This window comes from Rhinopithecus bieti, unplaced genomic scaffold (assembly GCF_001698545.2).
Source record: "Rhinopithecus bieti isolate Rb0 unplaced genomic scaffold, ASM169854v2 scaffold_62034, whole genome shotgun sequence".
Lineage (NCBI taxonomy): Eukaryota > Metazoa > Chordata > Mammalia > Primates > Cercopithecidae > Rhinopithecus > Rhinopithecus bieti.
This window is the reverse complement of record NW_016823752.1, coordinates 1,428,214-1,447,817: the sequence shown is the minus strand read 5'-3', so window position 1 is coordinate 1,447,817 and position 19,604 is coordinate 1,428,214. Positions and strand designations below refer to the sequence as shown.

At 42.3% G+C, this 19,604-nt stretch overlaps 1 protein-coding gene across 1 annotated transcript in view; it reads right to left on the bottom strand.

Annotated features, from left to right (window-relative positions):
* TUBGCP3 (tubulin gamma complex component 3) overlaps positions 1–19,604 on the bottom strand; it is an 80,791-nt gene that overhangs the window by 15,005 nt on the left and 46,182 nt on the right. Inside the window, exons 12-16 of the mRNA XM_017861769.1 lie at positions 10,628–10,738; positions 10,198–10,306; positions 5,066–5,255; positions 2,405–2,540; positions 1,494–1,562 (exon numbers count right to left, since the gene is read on the bottom strand). Coding sequence (XP_017717258.1) covers positions 1,494–1,562; positions 2,405–2,540; positions 5,066–5,255; positions 10,198–10,306; positions 10,628–10,738 — 615 coding nt within the window. The remainder of the gene's footprint in view (positions 1–1,493; positions 1,563–2,404; positions 2,541–5,065; positions 5,256–10,197; positions 10,307–10,627; positions 10,739–19,604) is intronic.

Sequence of the window (19,604 nt, the reverse complement as noted above, 5' to 3'; positions counted from 1 at the left end):
TGTCAAGGCACTCAGACTTCCTGAAATAACCGATGCAATTATCTGTACTATGATATCATTTATGCTATGAAAATAATACATAATGCATGCAAATTAACAAGGCAAGAGATATGGAAGTTGCTAATTTAAATAATTTGTTAAGGTCAGGCACAGTGGCTTATGCCTGTAATCCCAGCACTTTGGGAGGGAGGCAGGTGGATCACCTGAGGTCAGGAGTTTGAGACCAGCCTGGCCAACATGGTGAAACCCCATCTCTACTAAAAACACAACAATTAGCCAGGCATGGTGGCTCGTGCCTATAATCCCAGCTACCTGGGAGGGTGAGGCAGAAGAATCGCTTGAATCTGAGAGGCGGAGGTTGAAGTGAGCCAAGATCGTGCCATTGCATTCCAGCCTTGGTGCGAGAATGAGACTCCGTGTCAAAAATAAATTAAATAAATAATTTGTTAAATATCACACTGCTTTTTGCATTGTAACTATTTTAAATTGGTTAGGACATAAGTCAAAAGAGAAAAAGCTAATTTGAATATGATGAGAAATTAAATTTAAGAGAAGCTATACCCTTAAAATACAGTAGCTTTGATCAATAAAGGTTACACACCAGGAATTTATGTGTAAAAGGGAAATTGCACCAGCAGTTCCCATCTCACTGTAGACAGGAGAGACACACTTACCAGAGGCAGGTTTCTTACCCCCAAGAGGAAAGAGGGTGAGTGTGCCCTGACGCAATTATTTCAGCAGCGTGATGTGCACCCTGAGAGGCGGGAAAACAGCACAAAGCAGGCTCTACCAGAACCACTAAGAAAAAATTTTAGAGCCCAACTATATTTCTTCTCAACAAAATACTTTTCCCAATACCTCAAAGAAATGCAATGTCCTTCCTTCAGTATTTCAGATACAAAAATGACTGAAGTAAGTTTAGAGGGGTATCTTGGTCAAGGAAATTTATTCAAGTCTGAATACTTTCAAAATGAGCACTAAAAGAGGCACTTTAACTGCAGGCATGTAAAAGACAGCTTTCCTGGTCAGCCTTTTACAATGTGGTAACTGTTATGTAGGTAAAGGCACTATGAACAAAGTACAGCTGTTTCCTCGTTGGTTTAAATGAATACTAAATACCAAATTTTAGCTAAGTAGTAAAAACATGATTCCCCTAAAATACACTTTACAGTTCCTTTCAAATTATCCTAAACTAGTTGCCACAGTCTAATAATGGAACAAAATGAACAGTCCATTTATTAAGGAGTTCCTAAAACCTATGATAGAACAATGATATTTTTAAGAATTTTTTAAATGATAGAGCATTTCAGTACTCATTAATAATCATTTAAAACACACACAATTTTGGCTTAAGTATTTATTCAATGAGTATATCTTAGATGTCGAGTGATCACTTGAATTAGAAGTCCCCAGAGAAGAAAGTTAATTTCAAACAAAATGTTTAACAATCTTAACAGCTGTAAATACTATAAAATGATGCAGGATAATCTTACAGTTGCAATTGGTCCGTCGACATGATAATCAAGGCTGAAGACATCCCATCCAGTGTCACCTGGAGAGACCTAACAACAGAAACAAACACATAATTGCAAGACCTTAAGCTTATTGCTGAAGAACTTGTTGACGCAAAGAAAAAGCAGTAAAATAATGCCCCATTGTTAAAAACTGCTCAGCAATTCTGAGTGCATCTTCTGGTTAACTTCTACAACCTCACCAGTTAGGCAATAATGGGCACACAGTAGGTGCTCTGCAAACATCTGGCAAGGAATGGTGTATTTCTGAATGAATATTGTGAATATGTGTTTAAAATTCATCACCATTTGCTTACAACAAAAACCCACTGCCTCTAAATATGTTCCAAATCCTTAGTTATTCCAAGATGACTCTTGCAATATTTTAAGAAAAGCAACCATTCTGCTAATGATCCTTCATCACAACTAAGTAAAGAGTGGGTTTATGTTAATACCCATACCCTTAAAGGAAAGTCATGGCCTACCAAACAGAAACTAAAAACATCAATTTCCTGATAAATATCATCACCATGTCTTGTGCTCCTGCTGGATTTACTATGAGAAGAAAGCTCCATTTTCTAAGCATCTGTGATGTGCTACCCAGCACAGGGCAAGGGCTGTCATGCATTTTCTCCGACTTAAGCCTAGCAGCCCTGCAAGATTACTCCCTGCTGCAAGATGGGCAAACGGAGACCCAGATGGTATAGAGGGAGGAGATGTGCTGACCAGGGAGTAACAAGTGACAGAGTGGAGTTCCTACTCAGGCTGCCCAGTTTCCAGAAAGATAACGGCTAGCTGTGCCTGAAATAACATGGAAAACACTTGCTAGAACACCCCAGCCCAGTGGGTCCTCAGTGCCAGGACGGCATTCCCAACATGCAGAGACGCAGTACCTCCAGCAGCCGCACGTCCAGCCTTCGCAGGATCTCAGGACTGTCAAACTGTGCGTTGGTGGCTCTGACAGCGGTTTCTAGAATTCCAGTCAAGTTATGCTGATACAAAGTTGTAGCTGGACGGACAAGTTCTGGTCTTAACAAATTTTTTAAAAATTAAAGAAAATATTACTTCAATTCTTAATGAACTTTAAAAAACGTATAAACTATAAAAAGTAAGGTTCAAATTATAAAAACTCGAAAGACAAATGGGACCAATACAATAATGTGGCAACGGAAGCTTCAGAGCATTAACTGTAAACAGGGCTTACTAATTATTGTGGAGTTACATTTCTTTAAAATCTCAAAAATACTGATTTTGGCCAGGAACATTTGTTCAATCCTGTAATCCCAGCACTTTGGGAGGCCGAGGTGGGTAGATCACCTGAGGTCAGGAGTTTGAGACCAGCCTGGCCAACACAGTGAAATACCATCTCTACCAAAAATACAAAAATTAGCCGTGCATGGTGGCGGGCGCCTGTAATCCCAGCTACTCAGGAGGCTGAGGCAGGAGAATCGCTTGAACCCAGGAGGTAGAGGTTGCAGTGAGCTGAGATCGCGCCACTGCACTCCAGCCTGGGCGACAGAGTGAGACTCCATCTCAGCTTAAATTGAAAGTACTTAAATGTGCTATACATATTAACAAAGTTTTCAAACTTTAGGCTGGCCTATGAGTAGCATGAGCTGATATAATTTCATTTTAGACCCAATGGGAGGAGGAGAGGTCTCTATTGAATCAAAGCAATTAGGTATATGGAGGTCATGATTCCAAAGGGCCAAGAACCACTACACTTCCAGCAAGCATTTCTTGAGGGTTACTGATATCTGCTCTTATAAATATGAAGCTAACACGTCTCTAATCAGGGGGTTACCAAGTTAAGAACATCACTAATCAACTCAGGTAGACACGAAAGCTCTACAAAATGCAGGGCAGCGACAAGGTGAAAAAGACACAAAATGTCAAATAAACCTAAAAACTAGAAACTTAAAATACGACATGAGGAGAAATGAAGTTTTCACTTTAAAGAAAGCATTGTGACACTTTCAACATTAAGATTGGGCACAAGGCAAATGCATTCAGCCGGCTCTATGATGTGACCTATGACACCATCAGGGTCCTCCAAACCTCACTTTGGCTCCAACTCACCCACATACACACCCATGGCATTAGAGAACATTTCCCCTTTAAAAGCTCATCACCACTCACAATTCAAACAGGTGTTGACCTCATCACGGCCGGCATTTACTGTGCTAGTGAACCTTCTTTTCTTACCAACCTGTTAGCAGACATCAGCTGTGACTAAGGCATGAGCATGTCGCAAGCCAGCTATGGCTGTGTATGCCTCAAAAAGCCATATGAGTTTTCACAGAGGAGACTGGCTTCTGGCTAGAAGGTAAGATGTAAGAGCTTGCACGTCTCAAACAGTGGTTCTCAATGTGTAGTCCCCACAAACGCAGCATCACCGGCAGCTGGAACTTGCTGGAAATGCAAATCCTCCACCCCACACCTGAAAATCTCATTCTCTGAATTGGGCCCACAAGCAAGCTTTCTAGTCTGCAATCCACTGAAACTTGAGGACCTGAGGCCCTAAAACAGTTGCTTGGGCAGCACTAGCAGGGTTTAAAGGTAAGTTATGATTTTGTGTCTTTTGTTTTTTTTTGAGACGGAGTCTCGCTCTGTCGCCCAGGCTGGAGTGCAGTGGCTGGATCTCAGCTCACTGCAAGCTCTGCCTCCCAGGTTCACGCCATTCTCCTGCCTCAGCCTCCCGAGTAGCTGGGACTATAGGCGCCCGCCACCTCGCCCGGCTAGTTTTTTTGTATTTTTAGTAGAGACGGGGTTTCACCGTGTTAGCCAGGATGGTCTTGATCTCCTGACCTCGTGATCCGCCCGTCTCAGCCTCCCAAAGTGCTGGGATTACAGGCTTGAGCCACCACGCTCGGCTGATTTTGTGTCTTAAAGGGAACATTTAGCTTACTTTAAGCGTCCTAAAAGGAACACCAAAAAAGAAGTTTGGCCCAGGCTGTGGCCCCCTGGGGTGCTCATGCCCAGGCTCACACTGCCTGGGCCGGGGTCTGCACTGCCTCCAGACCCAGGAGCATAGCAGGCTCTGGTCCAGAACTGTCTCTGTCTCTACTGGTGGAGAAGGACACACATTTAACTCTGGAAGGGAAGATGCCATGAGAAATGTCAGGGAGCAAAATAAAAAGGGCCGTAGTTTTGTTTTTATGTGAAACATTAACTACAAATATAAAAGTAAAATTCAATTTTAAAATGTGTATTTTATTTTTCAGCTTTATTTCAAACTCAAGCTAAAGTTAATTGTGATTAGACAAACTCCTCATACATGAAGACTGTTTAAGCGCCATAGTTTTGGTAATAAATGCCAGTTTCTCTTATGAATAAAGCACAGAACATGACAATGATGCTCTGCTGATAACCAGAGAAAAATAAAGGGGCTTTACACCTTTTGAAAATTTTACATTCGTTTCAGATTTTATTTTAAAAAGTATGCTCGAAGAATTCAACTCATTTTCCTTTAATATAATTTATTCTTTTAAACACAAGATTCCTTCTCATGTCAAATATATTACTCATTTATAGAAATCAAAATAGTGTCTTACTTTAGCAAGTCCATTAAGTGCCTTATGAAGTCTCCTTGACCAAGAAGCAGGTACCGTCTCATTGCCTGCATGTGGTCCAACAAGCTGTACTTTTTATTGAGAACATCCAACAAGTATTTGCTGGTCTCAAAATAAGCAGCATCAATTTTCCCCTGAAATGCATTTTCTAAGTCTGTGAATAGGTCTGCAGCTGTAAAGAACGACAGGGAAGAGAACACATGCATACGTAACCTGTATTTTCATAAAGGAGAAATGAAGGCACACACATCCAGACTCAGGGCCAACCACTGTCTGTGGCATCAGTAACAGACTGACCTCAGGCACAGGCAGCTAGACATTCCACAAAGGAGACCAGAGCCCTAAGACCACAAAGATGAAAACACTTCTGCCAGCTGGGTTCACAGCAGACACCTACCTGTGTGTCTTCATGATTTCCAAATCCCCTACACTGTAACTAACCGGAGATCTCAACAAAACACACTGGTAACAGGGCAAGTCAGCGCTGAGTCACCCGTCCATACCCATAAGACGTTTCCATAGATTAGTCTTAAGACCAAACAGCACATGCAAATAAGCTCTGTGAATTGTACAACTCGCAGAAGTTGAGTAGTACTATCATGCATCATAGAGTGAACTCTACAGAGATTGCTGGAGACGTCTAGGGGACAAACCCAGATTGTCACCAATAAAGACGCCTGACTCTACGCAGTAACATAGGGGAAGAAAGCATTTCCATAGCTTTCTATTGAGAAGAAATCGCAGGTGGAGACTATACACATAACAGAGCTTCTTACAGTGCTGACTTATATCTGCAAAGCACAAACCGTTTTTAAAACTTACATGAATACTTCATTTCATTAAACCCACAATAACACTTAAGCTAGACAATAACCCCAGTGGGAGGAACAACCTCAGACTGAGAGAAAGCAAAACGCTAGCTAAAGACTAAGCAAGGACAAGAAAGGCGAGAGCTTCTGATTCAGAGTTTAAGTCTCTTTCCATTATCTGAGTTACCCAGTTTAACTATATCAGAAGACTCTTAAGATTTGTTTGTCCTTCAGAATAAGAAAGCAGCTAAGACAGGCCTATTTTAGTGTTGCTATTATTCCAATTACACACTGGTAGTAAAAAACTAAGACGCTCCCAGTGAAGAAACCATAGTTATCTGAGGATGAGTGAGGTCTGCCTGGAGTCACGACACCACGGAACCCCTTGATGAGCTCACCACGGTCCTGTTTTAAGGGCATGGGGTTCTATTTCCATTGATCTACGTAATTTTAATGATACGAAGATTTTTCTCTGGAAATGTTTTCATTATACCCTTGAGTCATTAAAAATTTTCATTCCAAAGAGAAGGTTTGAATCAGTCTTAATCAGTCTTAGCCCAAAGCAGCCTATGAAGACACAGAACCCGGAGCCTCCTCGGAACTCTCTTTGCTCCTTCAGGGTTGAGGCATCTCTCGTGCTCCAGTTTTTAAATTTTCACTCTTTATTCTTTATTCACACTTTTAAATCTTCATAACCTTTTCACAGATAAAGGTGAATCTGACATGTTCTCCTGTTTTTTGACCATTATTAGGAGTCTTTTAGGATTTGTATCTTCCATCTTCCCAGTTCTACAATAAATACTCAACAGCAGAAACTTTGCTCTCCACTGACCCTGGCAGCCGTGGACAGGACAATGGGGACAGCAGGAGTCATTTCAGAGAAGCAGCAGTACCCTGTCGCCCTCAGCATCTGCAGGGGACCAATCCCACAACCCCCACAGATACCGAAATCCCCTGATGCTCAAGTCTCTTCTATAAAACGGAGCAATATTTGCACCTAACCTACACACATCTTCCCATATACGTTAAATCATCTCTAAGTTACTTATAATATCTAGCACAATGTACATGCTATGCAAATAGCTGTTACACTGTATTGGGGTGTTTTTTTTTTTTTTGTATTTTTTTAATGGCTGTATTTTTTAAGTGTTGATTGAATCTCAGTTGATTGAATCTGCAGATGTGGGGCGGTGGGTGTGGGGCCCGCCGGCAGTACTGCAGACTGGGTGCTCGCACAAGCAGCAGCAACCTTCACGGAGAGTCTCCCGCACAGCAGGAGCGTGGGGACGCCCTGTCCCAGGCACAGCCCATTTGTGCACCGTCTTCTCTAGGCACTATGAAAGGTCATGACTTGAACACAACTGCTCTCCTGGTTCTTCTTCCTTCCACCTCTTCAATGTAGAAGCATTTCCCCAAAATCTGTACTGGATCACATCTGTCTCTATTCCAGGAACTAACCTGGGGTCTATGCACCTCCCCCCAAAAAAATACATGTAAAATGGTGTGTGAATGCTTTAGGGTGAGAGGGGCCATGGCTCTCACACGCCTGAAAAGGGACCTGCCCTGGACCACACGGGAGCTCTTGCTACACCATCCTGCCTTGTCCTGAGTTACCATGGGGAGATAAATGCTTCTAAAATCTCTATACTCGGCCGGCCCTACTTTTAACCAGAGTTTCAGTACAGCATTTCCAATACATGCTGGAAGCCTCCATTAGTAAGTCCTCTCAGCTACTGAAAACCAAATTGCCCTAAATGACATTCCTCTCTCAGTGCTATCCTCTTCCGAAATTCCCTGCTGCCCTTCTGACTAGGCCTCATGAGCTCAGAGTTCTAGTGCCATCACTGACTTCCTGATCCCCAGCCCTCCTGTCCAGAGAGCCAAGTCCTGTTAGAGAACATCTGTCATTCCAGTAACACCCGTAGCTAATACCACACCCAGTAACCTATCCTACTTCCTACACCAGGTCCTAGTCTGTCTATCTTTAGTCTGTCACGTTATTAAATAATAATAACTTACACTTTTTATTTTCACTACAATCTTTAGATAAGTTTAATTCGTCCTATTTCTCATCTGCACTTTCATGCACGTTCTTCCTTTGTCCTGGGCTGCACGATAACCCACAACCAAATTCTCCTCCTTCTCCATGGCCAGTGCAATTCCTGCCTCTTTCCAAAGCCTTCCTGTTGAGCCTTGCCTGAAAATACCCAAAGCGCTTCACCTGCAAATCTCACATCCCTGATCACTTTCCACCTTTATTACTGACTACTGGTTATTTTATTATGCATCTCCTCTCCAAGACCAGACTAATAAGCTCATGAAAGGAACAGTCACGGTGAAGTCATCATCTCTTTCCTGTAGCTACCACAGTGTCCTACGCAAAGTAAACCTTTTGAATGAACCATGACAATATAAATAGCAAATACAGCCAAAACTGGAGAGCTATAAATGTAAGTTAGCCATACACAAAACATTATCATGAAATTACTGAGGGTGGGGCAGGCAGCAAATGGGGAAAAGGAAGAGAACGAGGGAAAGCCTCAGCGCTTCACACAAGCTGAACCCTCACGCAGCACTCTGAATGCAATAAACACAGTAAGTGCAGTAAGTCCTGGCTCTTCTCCAAACGAAGCCTTTGCATCCCAAAGAATGGGCTACCATTAGCAATATTTCTTCTGTTGTTTCTTATTTTGGCACACTGTCACTTTATCATTTTAAAAAGTAACACAAATTAAGAAGGACAAAATAGCTATACCTATTCCAACACTTACTGTTTAACTCCGTATAAAAGGAAACTAAAATTTACACAGTACTATACATATACATACATAGTACTATGTATTCAGGTGTTTTAGAGAGTAATTCCAATGATCTATAAATCCCATGGTACAAAAAACACTTTTAAGTAATCTGTAACATCAGCACATCATCATCACCATCACCTCCACTATCATCACCATCATCATATCATTACTATCACCATCACAATTATCAATGTCATTACTATCATCACATCACCATCATCACCATCACCATCATCACCACCACCACTGCCACCACCACGCCATCATCACCACCCATCCCCAACACCGTCACCTCACCATCATCACCATCACCACCACCATCACTGCCACCACCACGCCATCATCACCACCCATCCCCAACACCGTCACCTCACCATAATCACACCATCACCATCACCACCACTGCCACCACCATGCCATCATCACCACCCATCCCCAACACCGTCACCTCACCATCATCACCATCACCACCACCATCACTGCCACCACCACGCCATCATCACCACCCATCCCCAACACCGTCACCTCACCATAATCACCATCATCACCACCACCACTGCCACCACCACGCCATCATCACCACCCATCCCCAACACCGTCACCTCACCATAATCACACCATCACCATCACCACCACTGCCACCACCATGCCATCATCACCACCCATCCCCAACACCGTCACCTCACCATCATCACACCATCACCATCACCACCACTGCCACCACCATGCCATCATCACCACCCATCCCCAACACCGTCACCTCACCATAATCACACCATCACCATCACCACCCATCCCCAACACCGTCACCTCACCATAATCACACCATCACCATCACCACCACCACCATGCCATCATCACCACCCATCCCCAACACCGTCACCTCACCATAATCACACCATCACCATCACCACCACTGCCACCACCATGCCATCATCACCACCCATCCCCAACACCGTCACCTCACCATAATCACACCATCACCATCACCACCGCCACCACCACGCCATCACCACCCATCCCCAACACCGTCACCTCACCATAATCACACCATCACCATCACCATCACCACCACCATCACTGCCACCACGCCATCACCACCACCCATCCCCAACACCATCACCTCACCATCATCACCATCACCATCACCATCACCATCACCACCACCATCACTGCCACCACTACGCCATCATCACCACCCATCCCCAACACCGTCACCTCACCATAATCACACCATCACCACCACCATCACTGCCACCACGCCATCACCACCACCCATCCCCAACACCATCACCTCACCATCATCACCATCACCACCACCATCACTGCCACCACCACGCCATCACCACCACCCATCCCCAACACCATTATAATCACATCCCCATCATCCCTATCATCACACCATCACCACGTCATTATCATCATCACTGTTACCGTATCACCGTCCTCACATCATCATCACACCATCGCCATCATCACCACCCCACCAGCATCATCGTACCGTCCCGGGGTGACTCTGCAGACTTGGTCACGGCTATCATCTTTGTAGTGGGAGTCTGATCATGACAAACTTGGTGCAAGAAATTTATTGATTTTCCTATCAAAAGGACCTAAAAAGAAAAATATTCTATGATTACCTTTATGTAAATTTAAAACGATTGCCCAAATCTGCAAATATTCCTAAGTGACAAATTGACTCTTGATTGAAAAGTAACAAGAGCACCCGCTACAGTATGGAGCGAATTCCAGTAACTCAAAGATACACTGAACACATACTATATTGATGTATTCAATTAACATGCACTTACTTCATCTCCAGAACATTAACAATCTCAAAACGCATGAAGTTTTATGAAAATTGGTTTTGTCACATAATCTAAGTATACATAGCCATAAAACATCAAAATCACAAAAATCTCTTCTAATCCTACCTTCCTAGACTGATCCATCGTAATAAACGAAGGAATCATCGATTTCCTCAAAGTATACTTGTCATGCCACAGTCGATCTGTTTTAACTGTTGGATCTGATGCTACAAAAAACTGAAAGCGAAGGGGCATGGAAACATTAAAGAGTGATATTTATGGCAAAACATTAACCAACAGCAACATCAAAGAATAAGTTATTCTAGAAAGCCAAGTTCTCCAGACACAGAGACTCTTACCCATTTATACAATAAAATGTGTATGAAACAGAAATCTCTCTAAATTGAACTATGTATTTCCTAAACTTTTAAAACTAAAGTGTAACAAAAACAAGTTATGTCTTCCTTGGAGACTCAGAACGTCCATTAGAGCCTTTGCAGCCTAACACTGAGGCTTCCTGGGCCGCACGGAGCTCTTCCTCAGTGACAGCGCAGGCATTTGGGGTTCCCTCCCTCACAGGCAGCAGCTGTCTCCTCCCATCAGTCTGCCTGCCCTTGCAGTCTCTCTTTTGCAGAGCCCCAAAGCCTGGAACACAGAGGGGCCCAGGCTGGCGTCCTCTGTTCACAGACAAGTCCCAAGCTCTATGGGCAGACCTTGCTGTACATGTACCCACGTGTACAAGGGGCCAGCACCAGCCAGGTGGCACTGTAGAAGGGACCCCTGTGTGGTTCCCCGGGGAACCATCTGTGCCCAGGAGCTTTCTTCCTCACTGGCACGCAGCTCCCCTGCCCTGACCCTGATGGGCACCTACAGCACGGCTGTTAGAAAGGAAACCGAGCAGTAAGGAGAAAATTCAGTGGCTGCTTCTTCCAGTTTACTTGCCACTGCAACAATGAGGCCATTCTCATTTTTCAGTCATACACCCTAACAGACTAGCGCTTTTATTTCTAAACTTGTTTTATGAAAGCACAACTGCTGAATTGAAGTAGCTTTTACAGACAATGCCAGGTTTCCTTTCCACACAGCTGTGTAGACTGACGCTCCCAGGGGCAGGATGTCCTGTTTTTGCAATCCTGGCTCATTTTAGATTTTGCCAGTTAGGTGGAATCATGGTTATCCTATATTGCTGTCATTAACCAAAAACGAAGCTGAGCATATTTTCATAGTTCTAACTGCCATTTACCATTCTTCTCCCGTGAATGGTCTTTTCATGCCCTTGGCCCATCTTTCTATTCATTTTGTTCTCTCATCAATATACAAAAATTCTTTGTACATTAGGAACAGTGATCATTTGTGAATCATTAAATAGTAGAGATTTAATTTTTCCAAGTTGATCATTTGCCATTGTTTATAGTATGGTCCATATTTTGGTTCTATTTTTTGTTATATACAGATAAATGTCTGTCTTCCTTTATGGTTTCTGAGTTTCCTGTCTTCCTAAGATCTTCCCATTCCTAGATTGTGAAAATATTCTCCATCATGTTCTTTCAGTATTTCTATTGAGTTATTTTTATTACCTAGATCTTTTTTTTTTTTTTTTTTTTGAGACAGGGTCTCACTCTCTGGCCCAGGCTGGAGTGCACCAGCACAATCTTGGCTCACTGCAACATCTGCCTCTCCAGCTCAAGCCATCCTCCCACCTCAGCCACCCAAGTAACGGGGACCACAGGAGCACACCACCACGCCCGGCTAATTTTTTGTATTTTTGGTAGAGACAGGGTTTCACCATATTGCCCAGGCTGCTCTGAAACTCCTGAGCTCAAGCGATCTGCCTGCCTCAGCCTCCCAGGAGCCACCATGCCTGGCCTATTACCTAGATCTTTAATTCCTCTGGAACTTGGTATAATCTTGGCACACAGTATGTTATAAGGGGGAGGTCTACGTTTTCTCCTAGATGGCATTTTTTTCTTTACTGGCTAGGCCAGCCCCATTTAATGAATACACCATCCTTTCCTCTGAGCTAAGGGTGCCTCATCAGGAATTGTTAATATCACCATAATCAATTATATCAACAGATTAAAAGAGGAAACCATTTGACTATATCAAAAAATGCTGAGGAAGCATCTGATAATGCCTCTGTTTACATTCTCCAACGATAACCAATTTGCTTTTAATTATCATGAGAGTGTGGATTGAAGCATATCACAATTATGTGCTTCCTGGGGCTCCCCATCTCCTATGTGGGAAGGGGGAGCCAATTCAAGCCGCTCCTGAGTCCTTCACACTGGACCCGAGTGATCTGCCCTGCTTTTCTGCTATAGATCGTGATGCAGGCTTAGCTCTGTTTCTCCCAATACCTAGAATCGGCCACTTCTCCAAGGAGCCCTACTTCCTTTGAGGGAGAAATGGCACTGGGACCATGACCTCAGCACTTGGCAGTATTTTCAGTTAAAAGCTGGAAGGCCTAAGACTCAGCACTGCCCTGGGATGCATGGCTGAGTCCTCCAGTCAGGCGGTGAAACACATTTCAGTCGCATCACACCCCAAGTGCCTTTTTGGTGATCTTTCCATAAATCCTGAATTTCTGTAAAAATTACATGGCAATACAAAATTAACCATTTCTTAGCAAAATGTAATGGTCAAAAGTAACCCAAGAAGCAAGAGAGAGGAGACCCTGAAAACAGTATCTTCAGAAGAAACTGGAAATATAAAATGCTATCACTAAGGCACAGGGCTACTAACACTTTTTAAGACATAATTCTTAGGTTGCTTAACGTATTGCAGGCCACAGAAATACATACAGGATGGCCTCAGTTGATTTCATGAAACTGGCACTAGCACATGTGATTAGAAAAATACCAAAAATATTATAGGACAGTCTCATTTGTGAATATGAATAAACTCTGAATAAAATGTTATACTTGCATTACTGGAATAAAATATTCTTCATCAGCATATACTATACTTCCAATATGCTATGCTAAATGTCTTAAAAACAAGGGAATACATAAATGAATTACAAAATATTACCATGTAGTCATTAAAAATAGATTGTTCTTAACTACCACAGCCCTTTCCAATAATCTGATGAAAAGTGTGGTTCTTCCCAGGAGAAAATCGCATATACAGCTGACCCTTGAATCACACCAATCCGAACTGTGCGGATCCACTTACAGCCAACAGCACACACAGAAACACAGCCTCCTCGGGGTGTGAAACTCACTCGTACGGGAGGCCCGCTTTCCCAGCCCACAGGTTCCACAGGGCTGACTACGGGACATGAGTACCTGTGGAATTTGGTATCCACAGGGGTCCTAGAACCAATTCCCCTCGTATACCACGGGACGATTATATTCACAAAATAGAGTTTCAGAGATCATTTTAGTAAGCCTTGGTGTCAAAAAAATATTTAATGGCATAAAATAATGTTCATTATTTATTTCAACAAAATAAGTTGGCAAAATACTATGCATATGATACATACAAATGCACAGAAAAAAATTGGTATATACAAATATTAACAGAATGTGTCTGGTCCTGACAGGGTTACTGGAAAATTTTAACTTCATCCTCTGTATGTGCTTATGTGATCAACACCGTTTAAACTGCAAATATTTTTCTATTAGAAAAAAATAGTTTAATAATAAAGTAATTCTAGCCAAACACTGAACACACGCTACCAGTAAATTGTTGTTTTTTTAAATAACATCATTTTCCCAGGGCAACCAACTAAAAATGAATTTTTTTCTTTCACAGAAATCTACTTCCAAGAGTAAGTATTTCAGGAAACTAAATTTTAACGATGTCAAGATCTTCTATTTGATCTTTTAAGGGCTAGACAGTATCAATTATGTTAAGCCAATCTCCTGCATAAGTAGGCACATGAATAAGTGCCAACATGTTTATGACCATAGGGAAGAGGCTGCTACATTTATTTTCAACTAAAATGTCTTATCTTTAAGTATCAATTTAAATGACTGAAGCATTCACTGATTTATTTTAGACTTTTGTGATCTACATTACCTTTCGGGGTAAACAGCAGTACTATCACGGAGGCGTCATCACCTTAACATAGAATTACATTCTCCATGATAGAAATAAGCCTCCGTGAGTAATCTCAGCAGCGACTAAGTCACCGTGCTCATGCTGGGACTGCTCTGTACCTTGCCATACTACAGATTAGAGTAACTGCATATAAATTGTATGTCTGTTATTCCGTTGGAAGAGCTCGTTTCTACAGACAACACACTAATTTATCCTAATAGTTGGAGTACAGCTGGATTTCTATCAGTATGAACAATAAAGAAAACTTCATTTAAACCATAAAAAATCTCAGGCAATTCAGGCATCTTTAGAAGTTATGAAAGCACTGCTTCATCTAAGGGCAAAGTAGCACGCAATCACTCTAGCAGCAAACATCTCATAGCAAGCAGAGAGCCTGGGTACGCTTTCGAATATAATTAACTCTGTGAAAAAATATATAGTTATAGAGGGGAAAAAAACCAAGGTCAGAATATAATTGCTATACGCTTTTATTCTGCTAAGGCATTTTCCACTCAAGGTTCTTTAATTTTCACCATTATGTCAAACGCAGAAAGAATTAAGAAAAAAAATAAAACATAATTGTACCATGATTTTTCATTAATTGCTGGACAAATGCCAAGGCCTCCCTACTAAAAACAGAAATGAAGAGGGTAATTTTCTTAGCAAGCAACTTCTAAAAATCAGATCCACTAATACAAACCATAAAAAATTCCAACTTCAACTTGCCAATCATGCAGGCAGCTACCAAGAGATTTCTCCTAAGGCCATACTTAGATAAAATAAAATGGGCTGGGCACGGTGGCTCACGCCTGTAATCCCAGCACTTTGGGAGGCCAAGGCAGGCGGATCACGAGGTCAGGAGATGGAGACCATCCTGGCTAACACAGTGAAACCCTGTCTCTACTAAAAATACAAAAAAAAAATTAGCCGGGCATGGTGGCAGGCGCCTCTAGTCCCAGCTACTCCGGAGGCTGAGGCAGGAGAATAGCGTGAACCCGGGAGGTGGAGCGTGCAGTGAGCCGAGATCACACCACTGCACTCCAGCCTAGACAACAGAGCAAGACTCCGTCTCGAAAAAAATAAAAATAAATAAAATGGCAACTGGACCAGAAGAATGAGTAAATTGGTCAGATACTCTGTACAACAAAGGATAATTTACAAGGTAAACTTATAATTACAATATTTTAAGAGGTATGGCATAAAAATTCCAAAAGAGTAAGATATTTTATACGGTAAACTTTTAAATTTCGGTAACACAGCAAGGGTGCTAAATAGATCCAGAGATATTCTGTCTTATCCATACTTTGTGGATCTTCAAATTCAAGGACGTAGAGTTTTAGAATATTATCACAGCATTTAAGTAAACATGTGAATCAAGTCTGGAAATCTAATTTTGAAAGCAAGAGAGTTTAATTTTAACTTGTCCCATCTTTTCTTGCTGCTAGTTGAAGCACCTAATCTTTACTATCCAAAAGGCAATTGGAAACCGAGTGGTTTTGCCTGTAACTTGAATATATTGGCATAACTTGTTTACCTTCAGTTTACGGGGGAAGAAGCCGGGTTAGTTACAGAAAGGATTCACCATGCAGCTTCTCTAGATAGTAGTAACACAATGGAAAAACTTGGTTTACTTTCACAGTACTTACATTTAAGAGCAAAAAATATAAACTTTTCCCAAATGCTGAAAGTGCTTTCCAACTTAATCATTCAGAATACCTTCCAAACTCTTATAGCCCTCTATTTTTGCCTGCCTTTGCAAATATACAAGATAGAAATAAAATAAAAATAAAAGCAAAATAAAATTTAGATACCATTCTTAGCACTAGTGGGCTAAAGGTCTATATCCTTTTTATTGTTAAAAAGCAAAATCCCAGATGTTAGACTTAGAGGCAGCTTTCAATGACACCACAGCAGACACAGCAAAGCTCAGATGTCATCTAGAAGTTTTTCTCTGGGCCATCAACAAAGAGATCGAGGTCCCGGAGACTGGCAGGAGCCCAGTGTAAGGAAGTCCCTGAGGAACAGCAGTAGGCAGTAGCAGTAGTACAGACACAGCCAAGAGGGAGATGCACCGCGTCCCCATTCAACAGGTATCCTCCGACTCCCAGACAGGAGGAACTGGAGGTCAAGGTGAATTCAGGCACCGGGTCACTACAGAAAGTGCAGCTCTCACACCAGCGCCATGCCCAGCCCATGCATCTCTCGTGTTTGCAAAAGCCCAGGTCAGAGAAAAACCCTGGGTCCTGTTCCCACTTGGGAACAGACAGACAGCACAGCACGGGTCTGTGGACTCGGGAGGAAAACTCATCTCATCTTTACTTTCACTAACCTCACTAACCTCTATCTGAAATGTACCTCTTCCTTCAATTATAAATGTGACTAACAAACCACAGTACCTGTGCCTTTGTCACAACAGGAGCCACACATTTCACATCAGATGTTAAGCTGTTGCAGGTGTTTTGAAATAGGCACTAACCCTTCTTAATGTGTTAAATGTTATTTATTTATTTAAAAATAAGCCTGCATATCACCACATCACTGATGTGGCACTTATTTATTTATTTAAAAATAAGCCTGCATATCACCACATCACTGATGTGACACTTATTTATTTATTTAAAAATAAGCCTGCATATCACCACATCACTGATGTGACACTCAGTGTGGACATACTAGGTAAAGCAGAGTTCTTCCTACGAGTTTTTTTTTTAATTTTCTATTTCCATAGGTTTTGGGGAAACAGGTGGTGTTTGGTTACATGAGTAAATTCTTTAGCGGTGATTTGTGTGATTTTGGTGCACCCATCACCCGAGCAGTATACACTGCACCCAATTTGCAGTCGTTTATCCCTCACTCTCTTCCCACCCTTTCCCTGCAAGGGAATTTCGTGGAGCCTGCATTACTGCACAGAGGAGTGTGAGTGTGGAAGGGAGGTGAGTGTGCAGAGCTGGTGTGGAAGGAGGTGGCACTCTGAACTCAGCCCCCTCCCATCACCTCAATTTTAGAACTAACTTTGCAGGTCCCCGCCCGACTCTGGGGGCTGCTGCAGGGAATCGGAGGGTGGGTAGGCCAGGGGTCCTCAAGTTTCAGTGCACAGCAGACACACCGCGGGACTTTGGGAATCCTCATGCCCCTATCAGTCCACATTAAAACTCCTGCGAAGCCCCATGTATGGCCAAACAGATGTGTAGCCTGAGAGCTACAGAGCTCTACTTAGGCACGGTGACTCCACTGGTGAACCGGAGCACCTCAACCCAGCAGGGAGGCAGAAGGCCCAGGAAAGAGCCACAGCAGCTACCATAGCTGGCATCCCTCACCAAGCATTTGTTTTCAGAACTTCTACATTTTTTTTTAATTGAGATGAAAATCACATAATATAAAAGTCACCATTTTAAAGTGGGCAACTCAGTCAGTGGCTTTTAGTATATTTACCATGTGGTCATGCAACCATTCCTATGATCTAACTCCAGAACATTTTCATGAGCCTGGAGAGAGACTCCGTATCCATTAAGCAGGCATTCATTCCTCTCTGCCTCCCCACCCCCAGTCCCTGACAACATTAACTACTTTCTATCTCTATGCATTTGCCAATTCTGGACACGTCACACGAATGGAATCATGCAATATATGGCCTTCTGTGTCTGGCTGATTTCACAGAGCACAATGTTCTCAAGGTTCATCCACACTGTAGCAAGTATCAGATTTTCATTTTTTTGTTAAGGCTGAATAATATTCCATTGTGTGTATATACATCATTTTATTTATCAATTCATCAGTTGATGGACACTGGAGCTGTTTTCACTTTTGACTATAAATGACGCTGCTATGAATGTTCCTAGACAAGTTTTTAGATGAATGCGTGTTTTTGTTTCTATGGGTACACACCTAATAGTAGAACTGCTGGGTGCCATGGTAAACCCATATTTCATATTTTTAGAAACTGCCAAACTGCTTTCCAGAGTGGCTACACCATTCTGTGTTTCTACCAGCAATGATGCAGTTTCCAATTTCTCCAAATCCTTGCCAACACTTGTTATTTTCTGGCTGTTGGTTTGTTTTTGTTAACGAACCTACTGGCTGTGAAGTGGTATTTAATTGTGGTTTTGATTTGCATTTCCCTCTAACGATGATCTTTTCCTGTGCTTATTGTCCATTTCTGTATCTTCTTTGGAGAAATACCTTCTTGCATCCTTTTTAAACTGGTTTTTCCTGTTGAGTTGCTTGGGATACTAGACCATTATCAGGTAAGCGATTTGGATAAACTTTTCTCCTACTCTGTGAGTGGTTTTTTCACTTTCTCAAAAGTGCCCTTTAATGTACATAGTTTTTATCTTGATAAAGTCTGATTTACTTGTTTTCATTGCTCATGCTTTTGGTGACATATCTAAGAAACTGCTGCCAAATCCACGGTCACAAAGATTTACCACAATATCTTCTAAGTTTTATAACTTTGGCACTTAAATTTAGGTGTCTGATCCATTTTGAGTTCATCTTGACAGACGGTGTGCGACAGATCCCAACGCATTCTTCTACATGCAGCTATCCAGTTGTCCCAGTATCCTTTGCTGAAAAGGCTTTTTCCCCATTGAGTCATCTTGGCAGCTTTACTGAAAATCAATCAAAATGAAGATGTACTTCTGGGCTCTCGCTTCTATCCCACTGACCCAGAGGTCTATCATGCCAGTATCTCATTGTTTTGATTACCCTGCATTGTAGCACGTTTTAAAATCAGAATCAGAAAGTTTGTTCAACTTTGTTCTTTTACGAGACTGGCCTCAAGGCTCCTTGCACTTCCTTGTGAATTTGAAGATCAGCTTTTCCATTTCTGCAAAGGCTGTTGGAATTTTGATAGAAATTGCATTGAAAGTGTGGCCCGTGTTGGGGGAGTACTGCCACCTTAACAATATCAAACATTAAGCCGGGCGCGGTGGCTCAAGCCTGTAATCCCAGCACTTTGGGAGGCTGAGACGGGCGGATCATGAGGTCAGGAGATCGAGACCATCCTGGCTAACACGGTGAAACCCCGTCTCTACTAAAAATACAAAAAAAAAAAACTAGC